Source organism: Nyctereutes procyonoides, unplaced genomic scaffold (assembly GCF_905146905.1).
Source record: "Nyctereutes procyonoides isolate TBG_1078 unplaced genomic scaffold, NYPRO_anot_genome, whole genome shotgun sequence".
Classification (NCBI taxonomy): Eukaryota; Metazoa; Chordata; class Mammalia; order Carnivora; family Canidae; genus Nyctereutes; species Nyctereutes procyonoides.
Genome location: NW_026575131.1, coordinates 12929447 through 12950075, shown reverse-complemented (window position 1 = coordinate 12950075; position 20629 = coordinate 12929447). Strand labels below are relative to the sequence as shown.

Below are 20629 nucleotides of genomic sequence, written 5' to 3'. Positions count from 1 at the left end.
CACTTGACGACTTCATTTTCGTCAAAAACGTTAACAAGTTCTCTGTGTCCTTAAGGTTATTTCATATGTCTGGGAAGATTTGGAGTATTTGATAAATAGTGAGCCCTATAAACCATCACAAAATCTTACCATAAATAATGAATAAGTGGCTTACTGGACAAATATAGATAGTATTACCTGGTATAAATTTAAATAAACTGGTGTAAAGATAAATTATAGGGAGGTAAGTGACAATAGTAGATGAAGTGCACAGAAATGCATACCATATAGTTCTCTACAGCTATATATTGGCTACATACCTGGCTTAGAAATTCCTGGCCACTAAAATCCAAAGAGAAACCTATTCATTACTAGTCCTGTAGTTCTCCATGGGAACTTGGGATTTGAGAATCCTTTCTCCTGTCAGTTGATGATAGACAAAATTTATTAAAACTCCATCATGTTTCAGCAAGGATTTCCAGTCCAAGAATAAATTATGTCCAGCTGTTCCATGGGATGACTCCCAGATTAGACCTCTGGCTTAATGCCAATGCTCATTTCCACAGTGGTAATTCCTTGAGGGGCCAGAATGATCAGATTCCATGGCAGAAGCCTTCACTGAGCACTATATTTATGCAACTGACAATTATTATCTACTTTATCCTTAAGACCCCCTTGTAACTCAGTGATATTCTTTCCATTTTACTGATGAGAAAACCAAAAGCTACCTTGACTGTGCTTTATACCACTAGGGAATAATGCAGGAGTGAGTTCAACTTAAAATTTGCTAATTCCAAAGTCTATACTTTTAACCACTGCCCTACACACCACACTTGCAAGTGTTTGAGGACCAATGAGGTCCAGGTGGCCTGAATTCAGTGAGTAGCCAGTCTCAGTTGATGGATTGCATGTAATTTTCAGATTATTGATACTGATCTAGAAAGATTTGCCTGTGCAGTCCCACCACCTGTGAGGTTGTATTAGGTTAAGACCAAGGGTTAGCCATTAATTCTGTAAATGATGGCAGCATTCATTCTTCCTTCTCACAATCAGATCTTCAAGTTGTTACAAGCCCCATTCACAGACTGTGGCGATGGCCCCATGCTGCGGCTGGAGGAGCTTGGGGATCAGCGGCATGCCCCATTCAGACATATCTGCCGGCTCTGCTACAGGGTCCTGAGACACTCCCAGCAAGACTACAGAAAAAACCAGGTTGGTATTCGGGATGGATGGGAAGTAATGGCCAGCTTCATCCCTGAAGTTCATGTACTCACCTCATGAGTTTTAAGTCTCACATCTATAGTTACTTAATGACTAGAGATTAGTTTATTAAGTTCATGCTTAGAAAGGAAATAAATTTTTGCAAGCCTCAGAAGATAGAGTCCTTAAGAAAGATGCCAGAGAAGTTCCCTTCTGCAGCCACCTCTCTTTTTTTTTCTTTTTTTTTTTTTTTTTAATTTTTATTTATTTATGATAGTCACAGAGAGGGAGAGAGAGGCAGAGACACAGGCAGAGGGAGAAGCAGGCTTCATGCACCGGGAGCCCGATGTGGGATTCGATCCCGGGTCTCCAGGATCGCACCCTGGGCCAAAGGCAGGCACCAAACCGCTGCGCCACCCAGGGATCCCTGCAGCCACCTTTCAATGAGAGTTTTCTTTTGGCATTGGTATTACATTTTTATTGCCTTATGGAAAATGATTACATGGGTTTATATTAAAGGAAGAGTGGAATCTTTTCTTCCTGTTCCCTTCCATAGCCTACATGTCTGCTGGTAACTTTATTTTGATTTTGGCTCCTATTTTATGACATTCTAAGTCCTTGTCTATGTCATGGCACTATATATATTATCCTCTCCCCATGAAATAAATGTTCTAACCTCTCTGGGGTTTCCCATTATTTTGGTATCTTAAGGAAGCCTGTGAACTGTGTTACCACATTTAGTAGTTCTCAGCTGGGACTAATATTGTCCCCCAGGAAGTATTTGACAATTTCAGGGGACCCTTTTGAGTGTCATAACTTGGAGGTGCTCCTGGCACCTAGTGGGTAGAAGCCACTGATGCTACTAAATATCCAGGAATGCACAGGACATCCCCGTCTGCAAATAGTTATCCAGCCCGATAGTCAGTAGTGATGAGGTTGAGAGGCCCTACACTATGTTACGTAAAGTACTATAGGTGTATAGATGATACTTATGAAAACCTTGATTCCCAGTCTCTGCGTTGTGTTACAAAAAGCTTTTGTTTGTAAACTTTTGACTGCCACAACATCTGGCCTTTACATTTAAGCTTTTCTCTGTAATTAAGGTTTTTTATATTTTGTCACGAAGATAGTGTTAAACTTAAGCAATGCTCTAAAGTATTAGATATAACGTTGTTGGAAAATATTGCTAAGCTTTTGACTTTGCCTTTGGTATTGTTGAAATTAAAAGTATCCTATACCTAGGATGTTGCGTTCATTAGTCTGGACAGGTGGTCTTTGGGTGCTCTGATTGCTTTAAATTCACCTGCGATGTGTCAATACCATACTAAAATAGTGCCAAAGAGATTTTATTCTCTTTCTCTGCTATCTTCAGATGAGGATGCATTGGAGCCTGTAGTGTGTGCCAGCACATTTTGCTTCTACATGAAAAGACCAAACCATTCCCTCTTACTGCTGCTACATTGACTATCTCTGCTTATTATTTATGGATTCTATGCCACTTGGCATAAGTGTATCTTTGAGGTCTGGTGAATTCCTAAATGTGCATCCTTATTGAGCATGGGCTGAAAAGTGGCCAGTGTCCACTGTGGACACTCTGAGTAGTTTTTAGGTTTTTGGAATTAATTTTAAAAAGCCAAGTTTCAAGGGCTTTTGGAACTTTCAGTAAACAAATTGTCTTGGGAAGGGAAATATTTTTTAATAGAAAGAAGCAAATATCTTTAAGAGGCTTCCCTGAGTTCCTCATATATTGTTATGGAACATCATGTCTGATCCCCAAAGAGAGAAGCTAGAGATGTTGTCATAGGTTCTATGAATCTGGTTGACTGGCTTAGGTATTCCTAACTTGCTTCTGCTACCCATTGGCTATAAAAATGTATTTTCACCCCAGTTAAAGAATACAGAATGGGGTAATATTGTTCTAAATAGCTAGGTAGGCTTAAGTGTATTTATTCAGCAGCATAGAGGAGCAAGGCACAGTTAAATCCTCTTGAATTAGTAATAAAATCAGAGCTGAAAAACAGCTTTTGACCTTTTAGGAAAATAAGTCACCACATTAATATTTATGCTGTGCACTTACTAAAATGCCCATCTGTACATACAGGATAATTTGCTTAATTACATTTGTGTGGCAGGTTTAGTAAAATGAAGGATGTGGGGAGTTTGCAGCTGCTATCCTAGATTAGAAAGTTGTGGAAAGATGCTCCACTAGGATTTCCCTTACAAACAATCATTCTCATCAGGGACTATTGCTGTTTTCCTCAGTTTTGGGTTGACCTTAATATTTTTTGGTCTCTCTGTCAACCTTTCTTTTCTTCCTTAAAAGGAGTACATAGCCAAGCAGTTTGGCTTCATGCAGAAACAGATTGGCTACGATGTGTTGGCCGAAGACACCATCACTGCCCTGCTTCACAATAACAGAAAACTCCTGGAAAAACACATCACCGCTGCTGAGATCGACACGTTTGTCAGTCTGGTGCGAAAGAACAGGGAGCCCAGGTGAGGCGGAGGTGGGCCTGATTGGCAGAATGTGTCTGACCAAACCAGTCATGGTGCTTTGGGCTGGGTTTCCTTTTTGAGGGCTGCCAGTGGCAGATGTCATTTAGGCCAGTCTTGAGAGGCTCTTGGATGAGTAGCGGAAAGAACAGACCTGTGGTGGAATCCTAGCTCTAACATTTACCAGCTGGGTGACCTTCACTTTCCCCTTGAGCTTCAATTTCCTTCTATGCTAAATGGATGGTTATGAAAATTGAATGAGAATAAATGCATGTGAAGTACCTGGTACTTCGTAGATGCTCAGTCAATGGCAGATAGCACTGGCCACTCAGTGACCATGTAATACCCCCCGATTATCAGTTAGAACACTTCCCCCAAATATCATAAGAGTTTTTTTTGCAAACTTAGTTGTTACTTGAGTGTTTTTATTTTATGTTAGGATTCTATCATTTCTCATTCTCATAGAACTCCCCACCTTCTTCCTCTCTTCCCTCTTTTCTTCTCCTGATTCAGATCCACAACATTGGGGCAACTGGGTGACTCAGTCAGTTTAGTACCTGCCTTCACCTCAGGTCATGATCCTGGGGTCCTGGGATCGAGCCCCACATTGGGCTCCCTGCTCAACAGGGAGTCTGCTTCTCCCTCTCCCTCTGCCCTTTCCCCTGCTCATGCTATCTCTCTCTTTCTCAAATAAATATTTTTTATATATATAAAAAAAAAGATCCACAATATTTTAGAAGTAGGAAATAGCTTATAATATAGATATCATGAACAATCACGCTGGCGAGCTGATAGTGTTGTTACAAAATGACTCCTCCCACCCATGAAGATAAATAATGCTTTGTGGAGCATTCTCATGTACCAGGGAGTGAACTAAACCAGCACTTGACATGAATTAGCTTATTTAATCTTAATCTTCAGGACAGTTCTCTGAGGTTATACATTATCCTCTTCTGTGGATGAGAAGAGTGTACTACAGCAAGGTCAAGAAATTTCTCCAAGTCACACTGCATATCAGAACATAACTAAAGGAGAATCAGCACAGGGATTCCAACTCAGGCCTCAGAGCCTTTCCTAACTTCTCTGGTCCCCCTCCATCCCCTGCTTCCTTATGTGAATGTCTTCCTTGTCTTCCTTCTTTTCATTTTTGCCTCATCACTTCTCCATCTGCCCCAGTCATGGCCGCTTTCCTCTTCTGCCTCTTTCTTTCTTTTCTTATGGTGACTGGGTTCCTGGTGGTGCTGTAGATACTGGCACTCAAACCTGAAATGTCTCTGATTTCTTTTGTCCAAGGTATGGACTGTCCACTTAAGAAGAGTCAGGCTCCAAGAGCCAAACCTCCGCTCTGGCTACAGAAAATGTTTTGTTTGCTTTCTCTTTCTCGACAGATTCTTAGATTATCTCTCTGACCTCTGTGTGTCCATGAACAAATCGATCCCAGTGACCCAAGAACTAATATGTAAAGCCGTGCTGAATCCAACCAATGCCGACATCCTAATTGAGACCAAGTGAGTGGGGAAGGGAGTAGTCTTGGGATTTAAGATACAGATGAGAAAAGGATTTAGATAGAGCTTGTATGGTTCAGTGGATGTCTGCACTCCTGGCTAAGAGAACTTCATCCTTTTGGGTGAAGACTTGGTCTGAAGTCAGACAGGCTGGCATGAGATCTGTCTAATGCAAAGGTCTTGGATAAGGGAATTAAGTTTGCTTCTGGAGTGGCCTCCTCTATACTTACTTTTGCACACTGGTTTAAAACTAAGTGTATTCACCAAAGAGCATTTTGTACACACTTGGTTTAATTTTAAGAGCTTAAGGCTCTTAACATATGATTATTAGTTTTAAAATGTAAAGGAGGTAATTCATTGATGATATTAAGATACTGCAGGGAAGAGCTTTTTAAATTATCACTGTTCAAAAGTGTTTAGTGGTACAGAGAAACTTTGGTAATAGTAGTGATTCATTTTTAGCAAGGGAACTGTTTTCCTGGTAAGTACAATGCCAGTAATAAAGGCCAGTGTTTAGAAAACAAATCAAAACAAAACCTCAAACTCAATTAGGCACTAAGCTAGTGATTTTGTTTGTTTGTTTCTCATGCATGACTTAATTTTGGGCTTAAGGCTAATGCAACTTCAGCATATGACATTAGGCCTGAATAATTGTCTTTGTGGACTGTCCTGTGTGTTTAGCAGCATCCTTGGTTTCTACCCAGTAGATGCCTGTAGTACTCCTCCTGTTCAGTTGTGACAAACAAAAATGTTCAAATGTCTGCCGACATTGCCACAGGTCTCCTGGAGAGGGTGCAAGGCAGATAGAATCACCCTGCTTGAGAACCACTGGCATAAAGTATAGGAAGAAGTTAATGTTTGGCTTTTTGTGATCCTGCCACTGAGGAACAAAAAATGGTCATCTCTGTCTTTCTGCTGAAAGTGAAGCTAAATTTCAGTGTATTGCCACAGTTGATCCAGGATCAGCAAGTATTTCAATGGAGTGAGTTTTCCCTCTTTCTCTTATTTTCCAGGTTGGTTCTTTCTCGTTTTGAATTTGAGGGTGTTTCTACTGGAGAGAATGCTCTAGAAGCAGGAGAAGATGAAGAGGAGGTGTGGCTCTTCTGGAGAGACAGCAACAAGGAGATCCGCAGCAAGAGTGTGAGGGAATTGGCACAAGACGCTAAAGAAGGCCAAAAGGAAGACCGGGACGTTCTCAGCTACTACAGGTCACGAGAAGTCCCTTCGGGCTCAGTTTGGGGTGCCGTGAAAAGAATCAATGAGGATTTTATTGGTTACTTGTTGATTGTTCCAGGGAGTCATAAGTTGTTACCTGTCTAGCAAATGATGTGCATTTTAGGAGTTTGGAGTATGAGGTCTCATTGACACTTACGGAGGGAATTGATTTCGGGCCCTGGCCAGGTGGGCAGAACAGTTTATTGTTTGCCTGTAGCAACACAGCACATACATGCATATAATAGTATTTAGGAGTCAGACTGTATGGTCAGACTGCTTGGGTTCAAATTCTGACCTTCCTACATACTAGGTTTTTGACTTTTTTTTTTTCTTTTTAAAGATTTTATTTATTTATTCTAGGGAGAGGTAGAGACATAGGCAGAGGGAGAAGCAGGCTCCCTGCAGGGAGTCTGATGCGGGACTCGATCCCAGGACCCCAGGATCACGACCTGGACTGAAGGCAGACACTCAACCACTGAGCCACCCAGGTGCCCCTAGGTTTTTTATTTGGCCAAGTTATATACTTCTTTATGTCCCAGGTCCTTTATCTGCATAGAGATAGTAGTGCCAACTCCTTAGAACTTTGGCAGACAAAGCTAGGAAACAAGTGTGCATATTCACATTTATCTGTATATTTGTATATAGGCACCCATATATCTTCTCTATTTCTGTATCCATCTGTGCAAATTTGTAATGAAACCTTGAGTCCACATCAGTACTTGCAATTCCATTCCAACACCATTGGGTTATTGTAGCCTTCACATTTCCACATATGCAGCTCCCTCCTATGACAGAGAAACCTGGCTGGCCTTTCCTTGGGGGCTGTGCCTGTTTGCTCACTGTCTGTTCCCTAGGGGGTGTACCTGTTTGCTCACTGCTGGTTACCTCCGTCAGCGCCAGGGTCTCCCTGGTTCCAGCTTTAAGTCCTGCTGGCCCTACCACCTCAGGGAAGGCAACGGAGAGGTCAAGAAGGGGGAAGAGAGCCAATAGAAATTTTTCAAAGAAAAGAGAAGGGAAGATGGCGAAGTGCTTATGGCATTTTTTTAATGAGTAAAACTTGGCCATTCTAGTGCTCTTTATTCCCTCCTATGTTCCCTGCCCCTCACTCCCATTCATGCATACAGTGTGTAAGTAACCTTCCACATTCTCGGTGTATTTTACTCCATTTGTATGCATTCATAAAAAATAGACTATTTTGCCAGCTCCTGGAAATTTATGTTATTGGTACTTTATTCTAAGTTCCATTCTGAAACCTGCCTTATTTATTTTGTATTGCTTCTGAGATGTGTTCGTGTTAATGATGGTAGATGTACTTCTCTAATTTTGACAGCTGAGCGGGGTTCCATTTTATTATGCTATGTTTTCATTGCTCCTTGATATTACATCGTATGCCACAATTTTGTTTTTCATGTCCGGGAGCATCCTTATTCAAAAGCATTGCATATGAGTAAGAGTTTCCATTTCATATCAGGAGTGAAGTGTTGAATTGGCGAGCATGCATATTTTCAGCTTTACCAAGCATTTCTAGATTGGATATTTTGGTGCACACTCCCACCAGTTGTAAATGAGAACTTTGTTTCTCCTGGTCTTTGCTGACTGAATATTGTGATGCTTTTTAATCTTTGTTAATATTATAAGCATGAAATAGAATCATATTTTTTTATTTGCATTCACTGGTATCTAGTGAGATTGAGACTACTTTCAACTCATGGTTATTGATAATAAGCAGAATTTTAGCTTCAGAAGCCAGTATTTGCCACTTTGGAAGCCAGTAGCTTTGTTATTTCACATTAGAAGTTGTTTACTCTTTTAATGTTTGATACATTTTCCTATGAGGGTGAATGAGAAAGAGTGCTTCCCTAGTCCAGTACAGGAGGTGACAAAAACCACATGTAGTTGGATGAGGAAGAAAGCATAAGATATTTTGAAGATTCCCCTACTTTGTACATCATGTTTTTCATGTAAAAGTCAAAAAGGAGGCTTATGAGATAAGTCCCTAAGAGTATTATAAAATTTCTAGTTAGACTCAACATGGGAGATATCTTGAACATTTCCTACGTGGTCTTTATATACTGTATAAAAAAAAACAGCTGAAAAAAAAAACGGCTGAAGAAATAGACAAGCATTTTACATGTAACATTTTCCCCCATTTATTTCATAAAATAAACAAGGGCAAAGTGGAATCAAATAGTCACATAATTACTCCACCTCAGCAAGGTAGATATGTATGACTGGTGGTATAGCTTGAACTGTTCCTTTATCTGCTTGGTCACAGAAGCCATCTAAGCATGTCGATGTTCAGGTGTCCAATGTTACTCCTGTGAAAGTTGGGGATATCTGAACTGTCTAATGTGTGTTCCCATTCATCTTCAATGACTTCTGATTTCTTTGTGTAACCTTACTTCTCTCCAGGTATCAGTTGAACCTTTTTGCTAGGATGTGCCTAGACCGCCAGTACCTGGCCATCAATGAAATATCAGGCCAGCTGGATGTAGATCTCATTCTCCGCTGTATGTCTGATGAAAACCTGCCTTATGACCTGAGGGCATCCTTCTGCCGTCTCATGCTTCATATGCACGTGGACCGAGATCCTCAAGAACAAGTCACTCCTGTGAAATACGCCCGCCTCTGGTCTGAGATTCCCTCGGAGATCGCCATCGATGAGTGAGTCTGGCTTCTCCCTGCACCGAGACCTCATGTTGCTTTAAAACCTCATCATGTTTGGGTCAGGGTAGACAGACAACTTATGGTTAAGTCTAGTTAAATCATAACAGAAAGATGAAGTCTTTTTTTTCCCCCATCAAGCTTAAAATTAAAAAGTAGATGGCAAATACTGCTTTTTTTTTTGAAGAATGTGAAAGATGGCATGGTAAAATTTATGTCTTGTCTCTTTTTTAAAGTCAACAAATATTTGTATCTACTTTGTGTCAGCCTTAAGTAACATGTCAATGAACGAACCAGAACACTATCTCTACACTTGAAGGGAAAGAGATACAAACAAGACAATTGACGACATAGCTTTTTTTTTCTTTTTTTTTTTTTTAAGGATTTTATTTATTTTTGAGAGAGAGAGAGAAAGCAAGAGACAAAGCACAAGTGAGGGTGTGGGTGGGGAGGGGCAGAGGGAGAGGAAGAAACAGATACCGGCTGAGCAGGGAGCCTGACACGGGGCTCCAGCTCCATCCCAGGACCGTGAGATCATGAACTGAGCTGAGGGCAGACTCTTAAGAGACTAAGCCCCTCAGGCACCTCAAATGATCACATATCTTGATGATAGCTGCTAAGCGGGAAAGAATAAAGGACAGAGGGTGAGATAGGAGTGTTGGTGAGGGGGGGTTCTCGGCCTTGTGGCCGAGCAGCTGAGAAAGGCCTAACTATAAAGTTCTTGAATTTTTTTTTTCCTTTTCTGTCTCCTTTTCTTTTAGCTATGATAGTAGCGGAGCTTCCAAAGATGAAATTAAGGAGAGGTTTGCCCAAACCATGGAATTTGTGGAGGAGTATTTAAGAGATGTGGTTTGTCAGAGGTTTCCTTTCTCTGATAAGGAGAAAAACAAGCTTACATTTGAGGTAACTCATAATGAAATGGTCTGTATGTTTTATCTGCTTTTCATCGGTCATTTTTCTGTTGGGTAAATAGAAAATATTTTAGCATGTGGTAATTTCTATCATGATACTCTGGTTTTGTAATAAAAAAGGAATTCAGCTCAATTTTGTTCAAGAATAAAATAGAATTGATAGCAGTTACTTGGCTTAATGGTAGTTATGCTCTTAGAGTAAGTACCCAGGGTGAATTCTATCATGTAACATGATAGACTGGTACGTATACTCTGTATTTTATATTAAAAACAACAGGAAAGAAACAGACTATAAGATCTGTCACAGATCCTTTAGGTATATAAATTCTTATTACATTTGAGTTAAAATGTTTCTCTTTGAGATTCCCTTTCCTTGTGAGTAGTTCTATTTCTGAGGATTGCAATATTGTTATCTATGCCCTCTGGCTATAACATGGCTTGCCCTGTATTCTCTTTGGGAAGCTCCACAGACACATGATTAGGCCAATTGTTTATTAACTAGTTATTAAAAGAAGTCAGTAGCTGTGCAGTTTTTTGTTTCTTATTTTTCTCCTTATAAAACGAAATTTGATCAGAAATGGCAAGCAAGGTATATGCCTTCTCTTACTATAAAGAGGGACAGAATCAGTCATTTATCAACTAGTCCACATAAAACTGAAGGGTACACTTTAACACCATTTCTCTCTCCGTCTCTCTCTTTGTTTTAATATAATAGGTTGTAAATTTAGCTAGGAATCTAATTTACTTTGGTTTCTACAACTTCTCTGACCTTCTACGATTAACGAAAATCCTCCTGGCCATACTGGACTGTGTGCACGTGACGACAATCTTCCCCATTAGCAAAATGGCAAAAGGAGAAGAGAATAAAGGTAAGAATGTTGCGGCAAAGTGGAGGAGTAGGATTTGCTGGCACCCACACATGCCCTCCCAGACTCTCCCCTTACTAACTTGTATCATGTGTTTGCCTGTGAGTTTCTGTCCTTCCCTTTTCCTTTTCTTCTGGACTTTTCATTTTGGATATTTTCTTATTCTTCCTTTTTTAAAATGATTTTATTTGAGAGAGAGCAAACACAAGTTGGGGAGAGGGGGGGAGGGACAGAGAGAGAAGACACCAACTCTCCACTGAGCAGGGAGCCCAATTTGAGGCTTGATCCCAGGACCCTGGGATCACGACCTGAGCTCAAGGCGGACACTTAACTGACTGAGCACCCCAATTATGGGCATTTTCGAACAAAAAGTAAAGCTGAAAGAATAGCACAGCAGACACCTGTAGATCTTTGAGTCCTTGATTTTTCACATTTTGCTCAAATTCCTTTCGATCTATGTATGAGTCTGGGTGTCTATTTTGCCAAACCATTTGAAAGTTATCTAACCAGTCTCATGCTCATCTCTTAAGAACATATGTCCTGTCCTCATTTTTGATGTGTTGTGATCAATCAATGATGATTTAGCATATGATGAAATAAAACCCAGGTTTGTATTTCCAATCTGTGAATAGAAAAATCTGCCTTTCTTTGTTTGTTTTTTCTCTGTTTTAGGGTCAGAGTAGGCACATACTAGGTACTTGTGTCTGGATAATTAGTGCGATTGTCTCTACAGCTAGAAGAGAAAAAGTACATCTCCTTATCTCCCACCATCTGTCAGGTCCTGTGATCAGTCATTTCACATATTTTTCACCATCTCATCCTCTGACTGAGCTCCTTTATTCTCATTTTAGAGATGAAGAAACTGAGCCTCAGAGGTAATCCAGTGTGCTCAAGATTAGTATTCATAGCAGCACTTAATTTGTGCCTCGTTTACTGCTATACCCCTAATATTATGTATAGCAACAAACATATGCTAAGTGACCAGTAAAATTTGGCAGGTGAATTAATACACAAAAATGCCCCTTGGGGGATTTCAAAACCCATGTGTTTTCTGCTACTCCTGAGTCCCCAGAGTTTTGATGGGTATTAACCTTTTCTGGTTCCTAGGGTCTCGAGAATGTGTCAGAACAGGGACATGTTAAATAATATGTCTTGAGTCTCTTCCCCCTGCCAGCTGCCTCAGAGCACTCTTCCAGAATGTTGTCATGACTGAGGTCTGTCCTGACCCTTCCTAGGCAGTAATGTAATGCGGTCCATCCATGGGGTTGGAGAGCTGATGACCCAGGTCGTGCTCCGGGGAGGAGGCTTTTTACCCATGACTCCCATGGCTGCTGCCCCTGAAGGCAATGTGAAACAGGCAGAGCCAGAGAAGGAGGACATCATGGTCATGGACACCAAGTTGAAGATCATCGAAATACTCCAGGTAACCATCAGCCAGGGGTGGTGGGAAGTGTGTTTCACAGGGTTACCATTTGGATCATGCCCCTCCCTGCTCTTATAAAGCCCTAGACTTTTTAGGGAGAGAATGGAGGTAAATTCTTAGCTCATTGTTCAGTGCCATTTATGAACTAGCTGTCTTTATCCTTCTCCTGTCATCTCATGCTCCTCCCCAATGTGCCTTGTTCCTCCAGCCATGACAAAACTTCCTGTAGTTGCCTTAGCTTTCCATAATCATTGGCCTCTATGGCTTCACCCAAGCTGCTCCTTTTGGTTAAAATTCACTTGGTTATGCTTCTACATAAAGCTGGGTTCCTTGCTTATTGTTCATAACTAGTTTAAGTTTCCATGAACTTGGCAACACCTGCCTCCCTCCCTTCCCTTTTTCATTCATTCATTCAACAAATATTTATTGAACCTGACTCTGTGCCAAGTACTTTTAAGCACTGGAGATCAAACTGAACAACATAGATTAAATTCCTGCTTCTAAAGAACCTGCATTTTGGTAGGACTCTTAGGCATATTAAACAACAAGTAGACTGTGTTAGAGAGTGGTAAGTGTTAAGGATGCTAAAACCTAAAGGAGGATCAGGATGGTTGGAGGCTGCCAGGAGGAAGGAAGCCAGGGATACTGTTTTTGTTGGGGTTGTCAGACAAGGCCTCTCTAGTAAGGCAATGTGATCAGAGACCCAAATGAAGTGAGGAAGCTAGCATGTGGATATCTAGGAAAAGTCTCTGAGGCAGAAGTAATAGCAATGAGAAGATCTTGAGGTGGGAGTACACTTGGCAGGTTTTGGAGTAGGTTGGATTTAAGAGGGAATGGGAGAAGTTGAATCCGAGTGGGGGAGTAAGTACAAATAACTCTTTTGAGTGGATTTGCTATAAAATGAACAGAAAAATGGGGAAGTGCTTGATTGTTGGTAACAACAATCAACAAGTGATTGTTGGTAACAGGAAGTTTTTGTTAGAATGTTTTTTAAGTTGAGAGATGATAGCAAGTTTGTATGCCGAATGGAATGAATGGAATGGTCAGCTAGAGAGAGGGACAAGTTGTTGACATAGGAGAGAGGATAATTGTAGGAGTAAAGGCCTTGCATGGGCAAAAGGAGGTATGGGAGCCAATCTACTGAGGACAGGGATTGGTCTCAGGTATGAGAACCCTCCTGATCTCCTGACAGTCTGTGTTTTCCTCTTTCTGCTCGTAGGTCATTTTTATTCATCAGCAAAATCATTTGCTCCTTAATGAAAATAATGCTGTTACCACTTTTTTTTCTCTTTTGTCTCATGTTGCCTCTTGCCAACCCCAGAACATGTAGTAGGTGATTACAAATTATTATAGACTTAAGAATTTGTTTTTTGAGTCTGAAGTCACTTTTTACCAATAGTTTGAAAGCATCAATGAGAGTCCTCAAATATTTAATACTGTAAAGATTGACTTTAGAAGAAGCCTCATTGAATTTTTGCCTAACAAAAAGTTGAGAAGGACTTCTCAGGCTATGCCTTATGCGTCCCAAGTATGTTAGTATCATGAACATGTATCAAAAGTGATGCAGTATAAAACTTGATCACACCCTTGAGGTCCTCTCAGTGTCATCATCTTAGAACAACTGGTTGGTGGAGTCATTGTTTCAACAAATACTTTCCACTTACCATACGTAAAGCACTTTGCTGGGCACTCAGAAAAATGCACAGATGATTTGAACAGAGACTATACCCACAAGAGATTTATAGTCTAATAGGGAAAAAAAGGAAGTAAAACTATGAGAAAAGTATTCTCCTAGGACATAGGGGGTGTATCATATGATCCCATTTAGTAAGCGCCAGAGAAGGTTTTTACAGAGGAGGTAGATTTTATCTGTGCTTTTACACCTGAACGAGGTTTGTAGTATAGACCCAAGGGGACATTCTCAAGTCCCCTTGAACTTGGAGCAGGTTGAACCAGGGCATGACATCTCATGGACCAGTAGTAACTCCCCTTGGGCAGAGACAGAGTGTGTGGAACGGAAGTTGTCAGAAATGAGGTTGGAAAGGAGGACCAGGCCAGATTCTAGAGAGTTCTGGGTGCCTAAAGTGTTAGGACCTAGTTCTATAGTGAGCCTTTGAGAATTTTCATAAAGGGGACTGACATAAGAATAAACACCTTTGGGAGGTAGATCTGGTGATGGCGAGGCAGGAGCTAAGGAGGATGTGAGCAGGGGGAAATTGTAGGAGAGATCCAGTAGAAGTGGAACCAACAGGACTTAGTCTGTGATTAGATGTTTTTATCAGAGACAGAGGAGTAGATGTTCTGAGGTTGACTGAGGTTGAGAGAACTTGGGCAGGACTGACATTGTTTTGTACAATACTGAGTTTGAGACTCTGGCAAGACACCAGATGAGATGTCCAGTAATCAGTAGGAAACAATGACCAAGAGCTCAGAAGGCAAGCCAAGGTAGTAGTATCTCAGTCTGGGAGAGGTGACTGCCCTGGGATTGAGTAAGGTCACCAAGAGGGCAAGGCAGAGATGAGAAGAGAATGGAAGGGAGAATGTCCGTAAGGTCCTCAAATAATGCCAAGCAGTTGGTTTTTTTGTTTTGATTTTTTTTTTTTTTTGGCTCTTGCAACAACTGGAAAATGTAACTTGCTTCAGAGTAGAGGGCAAAGGAATGTAAGAAGTAAATGAAGAAGGAACCCAAGAGTTGTTTTATAAATCAAAGGAAACCATCAGAAATGAAAAATATGGACCATGCTAATTTCTAGTAGTAAAAGCATGCATGTACTTCTCTGTGAATTCTTTTAAATTAAGGCAGCTAACTTCACCCTTCTTAGGGCCCAGAGTTGGCGTTTAATAGTTGCTGAAGTCATGTTTTATAGAGGATGGAGTAGGGAGTGAGTGATTTATTGTTCCAATTATTAAATTAATTGTCAGGGTGCTAAAGTTTGTACTAGAAGCTAAGGTGCTATGGACAGACTTGATATACTCCATAGAAGTCTGTTGTTAAAGTAATTGTTGAAATCTAAGCCAAATATTTGGCTCACTTAGTGCTTAAGGTAATTGATGCAGCAGATACCAGGCCCAGCCAGAGTGCAGTGGCTTGGCAGAGTGTTACAGGTGGTATGCTAATGTAACCAATCTGTTTCCATTTCCACTTGAATCTCTAGTTTATTTTGAATGTGAGATTGGATTATAGGATCTCCTGCCTCCTGTGTATATTTAAGAGAGAGTTTGATGAAAGCAATTCCCAGACTTCGGAAACATCCTCTGGAAACAGCAGCCAAGAGGGGCCAAGTAATGTACCAGGTTAGTGATTCCACAATGGGATTTCAGCCATAGAATGGGGTGTGAGTCTAATAAAAACTGAGGATTCCAAGAGTACATTCTGCAGAAAGGATAAAATACTAATATTTTGAAGTATATTGCAATGGAGAATGAAATCCTAGGAGTTACCTTTTATGGGTAGAGGAATAATTGAAAGAGTTCTGATCTCTTCTGGGTTAGATCTTGTTTCCTTCCATCTTGGAGTCTCTTAGTCATAAGACAGCTGAGAGTTGTAGTGTTGTGGTTACATGAAATGCCAAAAAAAAAAAATTGTTGTCCACTAGCAACTTTTGCTCATGATGGAAGTTTTTCCCTGCCCAGGAAATAGTGATGAAGGGGAAAGGGAAAGGTGGTGGTAGACACAATTTCACCTCTCAAGGCCTGAGCTTCCTTGGCATGAGGTCATCTGCTCTACTAAGTGGATCATGAGTGGGTAGAAAACCAGCAGAAATGTGGAACAGTGCACACCAGAGCCACTGGACAGTGTGATGTGGGTTGACCTGGCTTCACAGCTTTACAATATAAGATTCTGAAAGACTTGAGGTTTAACCTATAGGCAGGGACAAGGCTATTTTTAGAAAAGTTCACCAACAGCCTATGTTCTTAGGCCTTTCTACATCTGAAACTATGTTCTATAACTTTCCAGGTACACTTGACTTTGAACACATTGAAGAGCAAGCAGAAGGCATCTTTGGAGGAAGGAAAGTATATTTTCAGTGTTCAGTTTTGTAGGTGGTTCTAAGATTGGGAAGCCTCCTTTTGTGTAGCTCTAAAAGGCTTTTCCCTCATTTTTCTAGGAAAGAGCCTTTGGGTTTAGTTTATTTATCGGCTCAGGTCAGAATGATATTAGTTGGCTGTGTCTGTGTGTGAATATCTGTGTGTGTTTCCTGCCTGGGATAGAAAGAATGGAAGTAGGTTTCCCCAAGTGCATGTATTAAAAGATTTTTTTTTAATGGTGCAAAATAGAGTTGAAAGAAAGAGGGAATTGAAAACAAAGTGAGGTTAGCAAGATCATGTGTTTCTGCTGCTGGTGGACGCCATTTTTGTCTCTGAGCTCTTTAGAGACCATGCAACAGCAACAACAAAAACATACCTTGTCTCTAACATTAGATGAATGCATGATCCCTCCTTTTAAAAGATCAGATTACTCAATGTTGACTTAAAACATTATTATGAGACTAAAATACCTTTAAGACTCGAATAGCCATAAGCTGGTATAAATACCCTATGCACATAGATCTTTTTTTAAAAAAGATTTTATTTATTTATTTGAGAGAGAGAAAGAGTAAGAGAGCACAGGCAGGGGGAGGGGCAGAGGGAGAGAGAGAAGCAAACTCCCTGCTGAGCAGGAGGCCCTATACAGGGCTCCATCCCAGGACCCTGGGATCCTGAGCTGAGCCAAAGATAGGTGTTTAACCAGCTGAGCCACCCAGACACACGCCCACATACTTCTTTCATATACATATTCTTGATTCAGTTTTCTATTGCTGTGTAACAACTACTCCAGATATTTAGTGGATTTTTTAAAAATAATCCTTTTATCACCTCTCACAATTAAATGGGTTGACTGGGCCTAAGCTGGATGGCTCATCTACTGGCCACTGTTCAGTCTTTTTTGGGGCTGGTGATTAGAACTGGCACATCCAAGGTTCTTTTACTCACATTTCTGGCTCCTTGGTGGAAATATATGTAAGACTGGGAACTCTCTCTCTCTCTCCTTCCCTTCCTCTCTCTCTCTACAGGAATGTCTTAGGCTTCTTTGTAGCGTGGTGACTAGCTCTAAGTGCAAAGGTCCCAACAGGATAGGCCAAACAGTATACAACACTAATCAAACCTGTTATCATGTTACTAATATCCTGTTGTTCAAAGCGGATCACATAGCTGAAGGCCCACTGTCACTGTGGGAGGGGCCTACATAAGGAGATATATACCAGGATGATCTGTTTTACTGGAGGACACCAATGTTGGCAGTCTACCCCAGTGCTTAATGTAAAACCAAAGAAATTTGAAATAGCAATATTATTTGCTATGATGAAAGATGTTTTTTCTGAAACAGAGTACATTGAGTTCAGCGTGATTATATTCCCGTGTGCTCTGTGGTATCTCAACTCTCCCATCATTTTCTAATATTGAACATCAGTGAAATAGTCTTCACACCTTTTTGGACCATGTAGCATGAATAGAATATTTTCCTGTGAAGTCCTCTCTGTGCTTTTCTTGCTAACCTGCAAGCATGAAGGTCTCAACATTTGGCATTCGTTGGATTGTGAGTACAATATAGCCACAGACACAATCATTGAGTGGCAATGCTCAGTTATGCGGTGGTCTGCCATTTGATCCAGGCCTTGGTCAATAATTTTTTAATTATGTAAATAACACATAGTTATCATAGACACTGAGATAACTTCTGACAGTTTGCTAATTAATCTCAGTTGAAGGACACTCAGTCACGCACTGAGTTGTCGTGATTCGTGGCGACACTCCTCAAAGTGGGGTCTGCAGACTGCTTGCTGCCAGTTTGGGACATAAGTACAGAACATGAGAGGAGGGACACCTGGGTGGTTCAGTGGTCAAGCATCTGCCTTCAGCTCAGACAAGATCCTGGAGTCCCAGGATTGAGTTCCTCATTGGGCTCCCTTTAGGGAGCCTACTTCTCCCTCTGCCTGTGTCTTTGCCTCTCTCTGTCTCTCATGAATAATAAGTAAAATATTTAAAAAAAAATATGAGAGGAATCATTTGGGCACTTTTATAGTAACCTGACACTGCCATATCTAAGTGCATGACCAGTGGACCTGGTATAGGCTGAGACGTCAGTTAGCTGTGAAAGTGGAAATAAAAGCAACTGGTCCTTTACCACAGGTACTTTGGTAGGCACTGACTTACAGCATCTTAAATAAAAAATCAACTACTAATTTAGGAGAAACACAACTGTGTACAGTTTTCCCACCATAGATGAGACCTAGCAGAAGAACACTCAAATCGAGGAGCTGGGAATCTGGATAAAAAAGCCAGTTCCTGTCACTGTGGGAAGGTGGGGACTTTGATTTACAATTGGACAGTGGTGAGATCTTCATAGTCCCCTCACCTCTTAAGATAGTTGAAGTTAAAACAGTAGTGTGTTATTACAGAAGCTCATTAAAACTCAAGCCTGCTGAGGTTGACTGTGGGGTTAGAACTCTGACTGGTTGGTGAGTCTGTGTGACAGAAGGGTGCGTGTGGCTCATCTGGCCTCTCCCCTTCCACGCACTCCTGTAGTGAGGAGAACACCCCCCTGGACTTGGATGACCATGGAGGCAGAACCTTCCTCCGAGTCTTGCTGCACTTGACGATGCATGACTACCCACCCCTGGTGTCAGGGGCCCTGCAGCTGCTCTTTCGGCACTTCAGTCAGAGGCAGGAGGTCCTGCAGGCCTTCAAACAGGTAGCTGGGGCTGCCATTCCTATGTGTGTGTGTTCGTTTTTGTTGTTGACTGTCCAAGAGGCTGTTGTGCACCACTGATACATCTTGTCTGTTCAGGTTCAGCTGCTTGTTACCAGCCAAGATGTCGACAACTACAAACAGATCAAACAAGACTTGGATCAGCTGAGATCCATTGTGGAAAAGTCAGAGCTCTGGGTTTACAAAGGGCAGGGCCCTGACGAGGCCATGGATGGTGCCTCTGGGGAGAATGAACATAAGAAAACAGAGGTGAGTGGAACGCCGCTCATGCTGCCAGAGCAGTTGGATGAGCTCCTCAAACAAGGGAATTTCCTCCTCTGGTTTTCAGTAGAAGTGCAGATTGTAGGATGAGCTTTATTCTCAAGAGATCTGCTTATTAAGTGGCTGAAGTAACAGCCATTCTCCTAGGAAATAAGCTGCAAAATGGAAATTTAGCTACTTCTTCCATGTCACCTTGGACCGTGGGGGAATAGACTTTGTTGTTGAGTAGATTAGCACCAGATTTCCCTTGCAGACCCCCCTGGGGAAGAACCTATTCTCAGTAGGCTGGCCCATCATCCTCTCCCACCTCAGTGATATGTCAGAAAGGAGATGATGAGCAAGTGACTCAGGCTGAAACCCAGCATGGCTGTAGAAAAACTGTCAAACTCTCACTGTTTCCTAAATGCTGATGCCATTCCGAACAAACAGACCTATTGCCCAAGGGCCGAACAAACCACACTTACATTTATTTTGGTCCTTAGGAGGGGCATAACAAGTCACAAAAGCATGAGAGCACCAGTAGCTACAACTACAGGGTGGTGAAAGAGGTAAGTAGCCTCCTGCCTTTTTTTTCCCTCCTTTATTAATTCTCCAAGGAGCTACAGTTTTTGATAGTCAAGCTGAAGGTGCAAACACTTCAGCTTTTTTCTTCATGTAAAGTTAAACAGGGAGAAAGAAGCTTGCAGAGGTTACATACATGGGTTTTTGGTTCAGATCTTGATTCGAATCATCCTATGCCACTTTTATCTGTAGTCCTCAATTTTCTCACTTTTTATAGGTTCAGCCATCACCTATATTTATATAGGTTTATAATGGACCAAAGGATTCATTGATATCATTGTCAAGGCTTTATCTCAGTGGACAGCATATAGTGTCCCCCAATTAGGGCTCTAGTTCTTTAGAAATCTTTGCATAATGTGGTTCAAAGTTAGGAGGTTGGGAGCTTTGTGTTTTGTTTTGTTTTGTTTTTTTAACCCAGAGCAAACTCTTCCCAAGTCCCTGGCAATGATGCTGAGTCTCACCATTTTAGAAGATCTTTCTGAAACTACCCCACTTTTGGTTGAAGCCATAATCCACTTCACACTCTGGAAGAGCATGTTCTTAGCCATGTTGAGATTTGGTTTGATGGATTTACAGGGATACTACATATTGAAGGAATCTCCCTCATTTTAGGTGTTTAGTGTGCTGTGATCACTTCTGCCTCCCTGCCCATGACCAGTGCCTACAGTTTTTTCTCAGTCATGCTTCCTAGTTTTCTAAAATTGATTTCTTTCATTTTTTTCAAAAAAAATATTGTCTGGCTTTACTGAGGTATAATTGACAAAAAAAAAATTTGAAATCTCACTAAAGCATGTCACACA

General features: G+C 41.2%; 1 protein-coding gene across 5 annotated transcripts in view; it reads left to right on the top strand.

Moving 5' to 3' along the window:
• Positions 1-20629, top strand: part of ITPR1 (inositol 1,4,5-trisphosphate receptor type 1) — a 318830-nt gene that overhangs the window by 151287 nt on the left and 146914 nt on the right. For all 5 annotated transcript variants that reach the window (XM_055343239.1, XM_055343238.1, XM_055343242.1 and 2 more), the window contains 13 exons: positions 1033-1191; positions 3503-3675; positions 5061-5180; positions 6191-6385; positions 8805-9056; positions 9818-9959; positions 10683-10836; positions 12069-12256; positions 15412-15550; positions 16215-16269; positions 18824-18989; positions 19086-19256; positions 19751-19816. In XM_055343239.1, coding sequence (XP_055199214.1) covers positions 1033-1191; positions 3503-3675; positions 5061-5180; positions 6191-6385; positions 8805-9056; positions 9818-9959; positions 10683-10836; positions 12069-12256; positions 15412-15550; positions 16215-16269; positions 18824-18989; positions 19086-19256; positions 19751-19816 — 1980 coding nt within the window. The remainder of the gene's footprint in view (positions 1-1032; positions 1192-3502; positions 3676-5060; positions 5181-6190; positions 6386-8804; positions 9057-9817; positions 9960-10682; positions 10837-12068; positions 12257-15411; positions 15551-16214; positions 16270-18823; positions 18990-19085; positions 19257-19750; positions 19817-20629) is intronic.